We start from the raw sequence: 10,607 nt of genomic DNA on the forward strand, positions 1-10,607 counted from the left end.
GCTATCCCAAAGATGGAAAATTGTAGATTATTTTACATTTATCTCATTGTGTATGAGATTGAGCACCTTTTCAGAAGTTTAAAAAGCTAACTGTGGGCTTCCCTGGTGGTGCAGTGGTTGAGAGTCCGCCTGCCCGTGCAGGGGACACGGGTTCGTGCTCCGGTCCGGGAAGATCCCACATGCCACGGAGCGGCTGGGCCTGTGAGCCATGGTCGCTGAGCCTGCGCGTCCGGAGCCTGTGCTCTGAAATGGGAGAGGCAACAACAGTGAGAGGCCCGCGTACCGCAAAAAAAAAAAAAAGCTAATTGTGTTTTTTGTCAACATCCTTTCATGGCATGAACTTCTTAAAAATCACTCTGGCTGCAAATTCCTCCAAATGTTTCCTCATGAGAAGCCCTTAGACATGGACTTTCCGGGTCAGAGTTTGTACTTTTTAAACGTTGTCTTTACATGTTGCCAACTGACGCTCCCTCCACAATGCAGACCCGAACCCGTCTCGCTTCAATCATCATTGGCTTTGGGGCTCATAGGTGGAAATGGCACCTGTAGGTTCTCACAGGTGGAAACTTGCACCTCTAGGTATGGGGGCGAGGGTACCCTGGCCTGCCCGAGGAGGCGACCCCGCCCCGTCACCTTTTGGCCGCGACGTCGGCGCCGTGGTCCCGCTCCCGGCTGTTCGGCCCCGCCCCGTGCCCCGCTCGCCCAGCTGATTGCCCCGCCCGCCTCGCTGAGTGCCCCGCCTCCACCCCGGAGAGTGGCTCCACCCTCCCGCCTAGGTAGCCCGCTTCCAAGGCTGTTCCGCCTTGCTCCCAGGCTGCATGCCCCCGCCCCTCTGCGTAACCTGGCGTCACTCGTCACGTGACGTCCGGCAGTGCCGTGAGGGGTCGGCGCTCCCGCTGGCACGGTCTGCGCACGGGTGATTTCCGCCGAATGAAGCTCACTGAGGCGTGATGGCGAGGGCCTAGGGGAAGGCGCAGACAGGCCCGGACGCCGCCTGTAGCTGCCCTCGGCCTCCCGGCCTCTGCGCTCTTTCCTGCGCCGTTGCTAGGCAGCCGCCTTTGGGGCGGGAGGCAGGGCGGGCTAATGCGGAAAGGTACGGGTGCCGGGGAGGGGCTGTGATTGCGGAGGGTCCGGGTGTCTGGCAGAGGGCTATGGAGCAGTACTGCATCTTGGGCCGCATTGGGGAGGGCGCGCACGGCATCGTCTTCAAGGCCAAGCACGTGGAGGTGAGCACCCAGCCCTTCCTCCTTCGGTTCCATTGAGATCTACCCATTTTCCCGACCCACGCTTGGGCTCCTGCCTCCCCGCAGCTTTTCGTGGCGTGCTCCCCCCTCTTTTGCTCTCTTGAGTGGAGGGCGTCCATGTTGCGGCCAGCTACCAGCGGTGCTTTCTTCCGGAGAGTGCCCCCTAGGAGCGTGGCGTGGATGTCTCTGAGCTGTTTGCTCAGCGCTGCGCCTGCTAGCCCTGATTTCCCTCCAGCACGGGGTGGGGGGCGCGTCCCACCCCCACGAGGGCCTCAGGCCTCAGCGTCGCATCCCCTTTTCCAGCCGGGGATGGGACTGCAGTGTCTGCGTCTTGTCCCAAACAGACTGGAGAGATCGTTGCCCTCAAGAAGGTGGCCCTGCGGCGGCTGGAGGATGGCATCCCCAGCCAGGCCCTGCGGGAAATCAAGGCCTTGCAGGAGATCGAGGACAGTCAGTATGTGAGTGGGGCTGGTGTTCTGAGGTGCTGGTTCCCGCCCTCCTCCATTCACTCCCACTCTGAGGTCCTGCAGTCACTCTGTTCACTCATTTGCTTCCTCACCCCTCACTCACTCCCTTTCTTCTCCACTTGTTGTTCACCCTTATTCACCCAATTACTTCACTCATTCATTCCCTCTTGTTCACTCACGTATTTCTTGGCGTACTCCTTCGCTCATTCACTAACTAACCCTTTTTTTTCTCAAAACACTTAGTGATTTCTGAAGATAATAATTGCCACCTATTGAGCTCCTGTTATGTTCTGCATGCCAGGTTAACTGCTTTATGTATATTATCCTTCTGAGTTTTGTCCTCTGCTCCGCAAGGCACATTCAGGCTCTCCCTATTTCAGGCCAGGGGAGGAGGCACAGCCACCAGCTTATGGGTGCTCAGCTTGTTCCACTTGTCTGTGGAGGCTTTGGCCCAGGTCTGATCGCAGAATCAGGACGGTTTAACATTGGGGCCTCCCATAGACTCTACCCTCTACTGGCCACTGGCAACACAGAAACCAGCCCCTACCCTGCTCTTGAGAACTGAAGTGTGGTAGGGGAGATGGACAAAGGCTACAGCGCCCATCTGGCGTGGTTTGTGCTGTGACAGGCCTGGGAGGGGCTGTGGGCACACGAAGAGAGACACCTCACACACCCAGTTTCATTCTCTTTGTGGTATTCTTTCTTGTCCATGTCCTGAGTAGAGGATGTGCTTAACTTCCTGGGGAGTGACAAGGTTAGGTCCACCCACCTAAGGGTGGGTGATACTCTGACTTGTTTCTTATTCTCTGGAGATGTCCTTGATATATTGGGTGACACAAGCATGTTATAAAACTGCATGTGGGGGCTTCCCTGGTGGCGCAGTGGTTGAGAGTCCGCCTGCCGATGCAGGGGACTCGGGTTCGTGCCCCGGTCCGGGAGGATCCCACATGCCGCGGAGCGGCTGCGCCCCTGAGCCATGGCCACTGGGCCTGCGCGTCCGGGGCAAAAAAAAACCAAAAAACAAAAAAACTGCATGTGTCATCTTGGTTTTGTATGAAAATATTTTGTATATATATATATGAATACATGTCTGTGTGTGCCATGTCTCTTGTAAAGTCTGGTGGAATAGACTCCTAAGGTTGACTATAGGTGATAGGGTTTTTCTTTTGCTGTTTTTTTTTCATTATAATTTTGGGTATTATCTGAATGTATTTGTTTGTCCCAATCTGTAAAATGAGTGTCTACTACCCTCAACATCAGAAAAACAGCAATATGGCCATTCTTGTTTTTTGAGGAAAGTAAAAGGGCTTTGCTGACAGCTTGTGTGTGGGAGAGGTGGAGGGCCCATAGGAAGCTGGTGATACTGTCCCATTTCCTGTGCCTCAGCAGTCCTGAAGAGTCTATCTTTAAAACACTCCAGATCTTACCCTGGCCCAGGCCATCCTCCCCTCTCCTCAGATCATCCACTCCCTGGCTTGAAAAGCTCCAGAGGCTTCTCTTCACTCTGAAAGAACTGTCACCATCTGCTTCCACCCGACTCCAGCCTCTTTTTTCATTCATTCACAACTTCTTAAGTGTCTCTCCCATGATAAGCACTGTCTAGACTCCAGGAGTGCAGAACAGAGGAGCCTCCTTCCTGTTCTTGCCTCTGGGCCTTGTGTTTGCTGTCCCCTGGCCCAGAGCTCCTTCCCAGATGCCTTCTCTTCTTTCTTCATCAGAATCTTCATCAAAATACCCTATATGTTTGTTGTTTGGTCATTTGTCAGTCATTTGTCCCCTGAACTCCTTAAAGTCCTTCAGGACCCACCAGCCCTTGCTGCTGTTCACTACTGTGCAGCCTGCCCTTGTGACCTTGTGGGCCCTCAGGAAGTATATACGACATGTCTCCTGCTCTCCCACTGCTGGGAGTTGTGATCACCTGTGTGTGTGTGTTTCCAGGTGATTTTCCAGTTCGTGGGCTGGATGGGGGACCAGACACTGCCCTAAGTCGCCTTTCTTAGACCTCCTTTTCCCTGAGTGTTTACTGGAGCATTAGAGTAGGGACTTGCCTTCTCCTGGGAGAGGGAAGCAAGAGATCACCAAGCTCCCTGATTCTGAGCTCAGATCTCATGCCACCATCTCTGCCTGCCTGGTCCTCTGTTGGTACAAGGGCTGAGGGTCCCAGAGAGAGTCTGAGCCATGTGAGACTGGTGGCTGATGGGATGCCCCGCTTGCAGGTGGTACAGCTGAAGGCCGTGTTCCCGCATGGCGCAGGCTTCGTGCTGGCCTTCGAGTTCATGCTGTCAGATCTGGCTGAGGTGGTGCGCCACGCCCAGAGGCCGCTGGCCCAGGCGCAAGTCAAGAGCTACCTGCAGATGCTGCTCAAGGGGGTCGCCTTCTGCCATGCCAACAACATTGTGCATCGAGTCAGTTCCAGCATGGGCTGGGGTGGGACCTGGGGTGGTGGTGGCTGGGCTGTGGGTAGGCCAGCCCTTGATGAAGGGCATGGTTAGAAAAGGGACAGAGGGGGCAGGGCCTATGGGTAGGAGGCCAGGGCTGGGGCCCTGGAGGAGGTCTGGTCTTGTGCTGACCTGGGTGCCCAGCCTGCCAAGCCCTCCTATCCCGAGGTCCTGTGGGGGCTCTGGAGGAACTGATGCCTCTTTTGGTGCTCTCAGGACCTGAAACCAGCCAACCTGCTTATCAGTGCCTCGGGCCAGCTCAAGATAGCGGACTTTGGCCTTGCCCGGGTCTTTTCCCCAGATGGCAGCCGTCTCTACACACACCAGGTGGCCACCAGGTAGGGAGGACCAGTTCCCAAGCAGGACCTAGCAATAGACAGGCCCCAACCCTCCTGCTAGGAAGAGGTGCTTCTGGACCCTCTGTCCAAACAGTGCTCTTGGGGCTGGTGTGGGGGCCAGGATGACCTTCCAAGGCAGCTTCCTGACAGACCGGTGACCTGGCTGTGACCACCTGCCCTCCTCTCACAGGTGGTACCGAGCCCCTGAGCTCCTGTATGGTGCCCGCCAGTATGATCAGGGTGTCGACCTGTGGTGAGACTCCTATGGGCTGGGCAAGGGGAAATGTGGGTCGTTGGGTCACCTTTTCCTCCTGGGCATTGAGGTCTCTAAGCCATTTGGGGGTTTTCCTGCCGTGAGCTCTAGGTTGCCATGGGGGTGTCTCCCCTGGTTAGAGTATCTCTGAGGAGTTTGGGATCAGTGTTCCTCCCCTTGACAGTTTTGAGCTGGGAGGGGTCAAGTGGGATCAGAGTGGTTGTCCCAGTAGGAAGCTTCTGGGCTGAGGTCGGGGAGGTGGTCTGAGGCATGGGGCATCTAAGCTGCTATGCAGGGGGTGATATCCCAGGTTGCAATATTCCTGAGCTATCTAGAGGCCTGGGTCCCTGGATATGAAGGCCCTGAACCTTTATTTGGGGTAGGATGGTTTGTATATGCCTAAGAGTTTGAGATTTGGGGGCCGTTTTGGAGTCTGCCCCAGAATGGGAGGAGGTGGCAGTGTGTCCCAGAATGTGAGGCTCTGAGAAGTCTCAGAACTGTTGAGGGGTTGATGTGTGTTCCAGAGTTGAGGCCTGAGAGCTGTTTAGAGAGGGGGATATGCTCTGTGTTCTAGACTTGAAGTCTTTGACTGTTTGGGGATCTGTATCCTTAGCTATGAAGCCTGAAGTCTACTTTGTGGGTATCTTGACCGCAGTGTGAGGTGTGGGTGCTGGTGTGGGGAGATCTGTTTCCATGGTGTGAGATCTCTGAGTTGTTTGGGTTCTGTATCTGCAGGGCTGTGGGCTGCATCCTGGGGGAGCTGTTGAACGGGTCCCCCCTTTTCCCAGGGGAGAATGACATTGAACAGCTTTGCTGTGTGCTTCGAATCTTGGGCACCCCCAGTCCTCAAGTCTGGCCGGTTTGCAGGGGCCTACAATGGGGAGGGGTGGGGGCGGGTGGCTTCTATTACCCCAGTAGCTAGTGACTCCCCTGACCCGCACCTTCTCTCTCGTGGCCCCATGCCTCCCTGACTTCCCGGACCTCGGTCCTGGCCCAGCGTGGGATCTCCTCCACCCCTGCCCTGCTGGAGGTGGGAGGGCCAGGGCCCAAGCCCTATCCCTTCCCACCCGTCCCCAGCACACACGCATTCAGACCGAGCAGGGCATGGAGCAGGCGCCTGAGATGTGGAGGAAGGACTGAAGGACTGAGTGAGCACGTGATGTCATGAGTGACATGTGAGCAGGGGTGCATGGATGGGGGAGTGATGAGTGAATGGGAGCAGGTTGGTGACAGGGAGCGAGAACTGACACCTAAGGGGGCTGGCGGTGTGGGTGCCGGCCCTGATGGACCCCCTTCTCCTCCAGGAGATCAAGGACCTGCCTGACTACAACAAGATCTCCTTCAAGGAGCAGGCTCCCGTGCCCCTGGAGGAGGTGCTGCCCGATGCCTCTCCCCAGGCCTTGGACCTGCTGGGGCATTTCCTCCTCTACCCTCCACGCCAGCGCATTGCAGCCTCCCAGGTAGGGTGACACCCGTTGCCCTGACCCTCCTCGTCTGTGCCCTTTTGACCCAGCAGGTTGAGATTCTCAGAACCTGTGATGGGCTGGGACCAGAACCCCTGGAGCCAGGGGTAGGAGGGTGCAGGGCAGGTGTGCCTCTCCTGAGTGGATCCTAGAGGGGACCCTAGAGGGCAGGTGGCCAGGGGTGGCCCATTAGAAGGGCATGCACACCTCGCAGAAGAGCGAGTCTCAGGTTATTGGTGACTCGCTTCTTCATCCCTTCATTCCTTCAACAAGAATTTACTAGCATGTGGCACGTGCTGAGCATTGTCCTGGACCCTGATCCAGAGTGAACAGACATGACTTGTGCCTGTGGGGTCTCCACCCTGTGGTGAGGCAGGGCTGTCAGTCTGTGGGAGCCGAGGGGAGGGTTGTTGGGACTGACTTTGGGGTCATGCAAGGCTTCCTGGAGAAGGGCAGGTTTAAGCATGGGGAGTTGTTTTCGCAAGAGAAATGATGAGCAGAAGCCTGGAGAGGAGGACCCAGGAGGGGTGGGTTGTGGCTGGAAGGCAGGGGAGGAGGGGAGGACCATGGGCTGATGGCTGATGGTGTGAGGGCCTCTGTCGGGTGTACCTGGCCATCTGGCCTCATGGCAGCCTCCCCTCCCTGCCCTTGGCACTAGCAGCGTGTGTTTACACATGGCCCTGGCGAGTTCCCATGTCAGCAGCACCTTCAGAGTGTACTGAGGCCAACTGACCACCTCTCAGCCCCCTGCTGCTGCCTCCAGTCTAAGCACCACCACCCCCCCACCAATCGCCTTCCAGAATCTGCTTCTCCTGCCCATTTAGTCTCTCCTCCACGTGGCAGAGGGACCTTGTCCAGGTAGGCTGTCGTATCCTCACCTGCAGGGCCCTCCTGGGGATCCCTCAGAGGAGAAGCCAGGTCCTAGTGGCCCACAGGCATCACACATTTGGGGCCATGACCTCTGTGACTCTGCCAGCTCCCATTCCCCTTGCTCACTCCCCTCGGGCCCCAGGGATCACCCATGTTCTGGGGGTCTGTGCATTTCTGTCCCTAGGCCTCACTCATTCACCTTTCAGGTCTCTGCTTGAACGCCACCTCCCAAGGGCCTCCCCTCACCATTCTTCAGGCCTGCAGCCCCTCCAGTATTCCTCATCCCCACCTCATACTTTTCTCTTTCCCACAGCACTGATCATTTGATGCACTGTTTGTCTTACTTCTTTATCGTGTTTATTACCCCCACCCCTCACTTTGTGGAAAACTTGCAGGCAGAGCTCTTTGTTCTGTTTACCGCTGCATCTCCTGTGTCTGGAGCAGTGCTCAAACAGTGAGCACTCCGAGGTGTTGGAGTCACCTGAACGATGAGCAGATGAAGGAAAAATACTCTTCAGGGCAATATTCACATCTCCTCGGCGGGAAGTGGCTGAAGCTGGGACGGGGAGGTGACCAGTTTCCTTTTGCTGCCCCTTGCTTGCTACCCTCAGGCCCTCCTGCACCAGTACTTCTTCACAGCTCCCCTGCCTGCCCACCCCTCGGAGCTGCCGATTCCTCAGCGCCCAGGGGGACCTGCCCTCAAGGCCCCCCCAGGACCCCCCCACATCCATGACTTCCACGTGGACCGGCCTCTCGAGGAGTCGCTGTTGAACCCAGAGCTGATTCGGCCCTTCATCCTGGAGGGCTGAGACGTTGGGCCAGACCCCACCGGCGTGTCCCCCCCTTCCCTCCCCAGGACAAGCCAGGCCTCTTGTTGTTCTGCTCCGGCCTGATTCGACCACAGTGGTCCTGCTCCTGGCCAGGCCATCCAGCCTCAGCAGAGGGGACCCTCAGCCTGTGCTGTCGGCCTCCCATCTGTGTGCTGGTAACAGATCCATCAGAAGGAGGCAGTGAGTTCCGCTGTCATGCCTGCCATGGGGCTGGTTCTCTAGTTGCTGCCTTCCTGGTCAGGGTCAGTCCTGGTAGAGCCATTTGGGGGAGCGCTGAGTTTAGGATGTCCTCATGTTGGAAATCCAAGTGGGAAGGAAAGTTTGGGTTGATTTTGTTCTCAGAGACATTAAACACTAGTTCACTTTTGAGATTTATTATAAAACCCCCCGGTAGTTCTACGTGATGTATGCCCCTCTTCCTTTCCAGTTGAGGGAAGTGGCTGAGGTAGCATCATCCCCTGGCCCTTGCTTTCTGTGGTCAATGGGAAAGTGGCCCCATTCGTGGCTACTTTACTCTTGGGGGATTGCTAGGTGCTTCATGTGACAGAGCTCCCTTTTGGAGGTGAGTTGGCAGAAATCAGGACCCAGGAATGGCTCAAGTTGGGGACCCAATAAGTGACCCTCCACACCTTAAGCTGGTTTACCAACATCACCCTCAGGATACGGGTGAGCCTGGACCACATGGGCCTCCTCTTTACTCAGAGATACTGGGCAAATAAGAAGACAGACATTCCTGGAACTCATTTGTTAATTCAGTAAATCCCAATACAATCTGAACTGGCTCTTGTTTTTCTTATTAAATAATTTGGTAAGCCAATTCTAAAATATATGTGGAAATGAAAGGGTTAAGAGGAGGCAGAAGCAGAAGAAAAGGCAAAAAAAAAAATGATGAAAGGACTTACCCTATCAGATACCAAGACTATCATAGGGCTGTAATAAATAAGCAATGTGGTATTGGTTCACAGATAGATAAAAACAGATAAATGAGGGCTTCCCTGGTGGCACAGTGGTTGAGAGTCCGCCTGCCGATGCAGGGGATGTGGGTTCGTGCCCCGGTCTGGGAAGATCCCACATGCTGCGGAGCGGCTACGCCCGTGAGCCATGGCCGCTGAGCCTGCGCGTCCGGAGCCTGTGCTCCACAATGGGAGAGGCCACAGCAGTGAGGGGCCCACGTACCGCAAAAAAAAAAAAAAAACAAAAAAATGAGAGAAACTTATTCTTAGCAATCTTTTATTCTTAAAATATTCATTTTGTGCTCATGTGGATAGAATTCTATAAGCACTGCAGTCACAGAGGTGAAGGGAGCCAGGGCCGCGGAGCCTGCGCGTCCGGAGCCTGTGCTCCACAAGGGGGGAGGCCACAGCAGGGAGGGGCCCACGTACCGAAAAAAAAAAAAAAAAAACAGATAAATGAGAGAAACTTATTCTTAGCAATCTTTTATTCTTAAAATATTCATTTTGTGCTCATGTGGATAGAATTCTATAAGCACTGCAGTCACAGAGGTGACTAACAGTGCCACAGTCACTGCCCTCCAAGCTCTTAGAGGGCAAAGCACAGTAAACTCCAGTTGCTTTCAGGGAAGAGTCTGAGTGTCTCATATGTCTTTAGAGGTGTTTTAAGGATCTGGCCTCTGCCTGTTTGCCCAGCCACATCTGTAGATTCTAAGCTTCAGTCTAGCTCAGTTTCTGGTGTCTCTTACCTCCATATGAATGCAAGTCTGTACCCAAACCCTGACCACTGACCCTCAGCCAGTTCCACTCACAAAGACTAAAGCTTACTCCACCCTGACATTGACCCTCACCTTGACCATAGCTAAACCTTACACTTAACCTGACCCTATCACCCTGACCCTGACATAGACTCTCACCCTCAATTCTTTGCCAGCCCCTTCCCCACCCATGCCTGGCTTTGATCTTGGCATTGACTCTGACCCTCACCCAAATTCTGACCCAGTTTGACTTAGAACTAAACCTTGTCCATGAACTTGGCTCTCATCTTCACCTTAACCCCGAGTCTCTAATTGACATTCCTCTTACCTTGATGCTCATTATGATCCTGATCGTTAACATGTCCCTCACACTTGCCCTGAACTTGACTTATCTTTGACAATGACAGCTTCTCTCACACTGATTGTGAATACTGTGATAAATGAGATACTCACCACCTTCAATCTGATTCTGACCCTCAACTTCACTCTGCCCCTAGACTGAATCCTCACCTTGACAAGGACCATCATACTGACCCACCCTGTCCTTGAACTTGTGCCTTGATGCTGAACTACACTGTACACTCAACCTGAAACTAGTCTGCACCCCAAGCCTGACCATGATCCTGATCCTGACACTCATCTTGACCTAGACCTCCATTTCACCCTGACCTGGGTCCTCATCCTAATGCTGAGCCTCACACAGAACATGGACTCACACTTGGCTGTCACTGTTGACACCCTAATCCCATCATGACCTTGAACCTGATCTAGACCCTGACCCTGAAATTGAACTTCACACTGACACTGACTTTCATTATTATGATGACTCATCCTCAGCCTGATCGTCACCTTCATCTTGACCCAGCCTCACTTTGAAACTTAACCTTGAACTTGATTTTGACTATAAACCAAACTCTGACCCTCTGTGGTAAGCAGAATAATGTGCCCCCCGCCAAAGATGCCCATGTCCTAACCTGTGAATACATTGCCTTACAC

At 54.5% G+C, this 10,607-nt stretch overlaps 1 protein-coding gene across 7 annotated transcripts; it reads left to right on the top strand.

The window, feature by feature from the left end:
* The first annotated feature begins 872 nt into the window (after positions 1 to 872).
* On the top strand, positions 873 to 8,680 carry CDK20 (cyclin dependent kinase 20). 7 transcript variants are annotated; one of them, XM_024731971.1, is made up of 9 exons: positions 873 to 1,226; positions 1,589 to 1,702; positions 3,928 to 4,116; positions 4,366 to 4,487; positions 4,678 to 4,740; positions 5,476 to 5,599; positions 6,045 to 6,200; positions 6,865 to 7,061; positions 7,685 to 7,993. In XM_024731971.1, exons 1-9 carry the CDS (start codon positions 1,152 to 1,154, stop codon positions 7,842 to 7,844), a joined length of 1,200 nt encoding a protein of 399 aa, XP_024587739.1. In that variant the 5' UTR covers positions 873 to 1,151; the 3' UTR covers positions 7,845 to 7,993. The 7 variants fall into 7 exon arrangements, with proteins under 7 accessions (XP_024587739.1, XP_024587747.1, XP_024587760.1 ...); XM_024731979.1 differs by having other exon boundaries at positions 7,469 to 7,825; XM_024731992.1 differs by lacking the exon at positions 6,865 to 7,061 and having other exon boundaries at positions 7,685 to 8,680.
* Positions 8,681 to 10,607: the final 1,927 nt, after the last annotated feature.

This window comes from Neophocaena asiaeorientalis, unplaced genomic scaffold (genome assembly GCF_003031525.2).
Source record: "Neophocaena asiaeorientalis asiaeorientalis breed wild unplaced genomic scaffold, Neophocaena_asiaeorientalis_V1.1 scaffold865, whole genome shotgun sequence".
Lineage (NCBI taxonomy): Eukaryota > Metazoa > Chordata > Mammalia > Artiodactyla > Phocoenidae > Neophocaena > Neophocaena asiaeorientalis.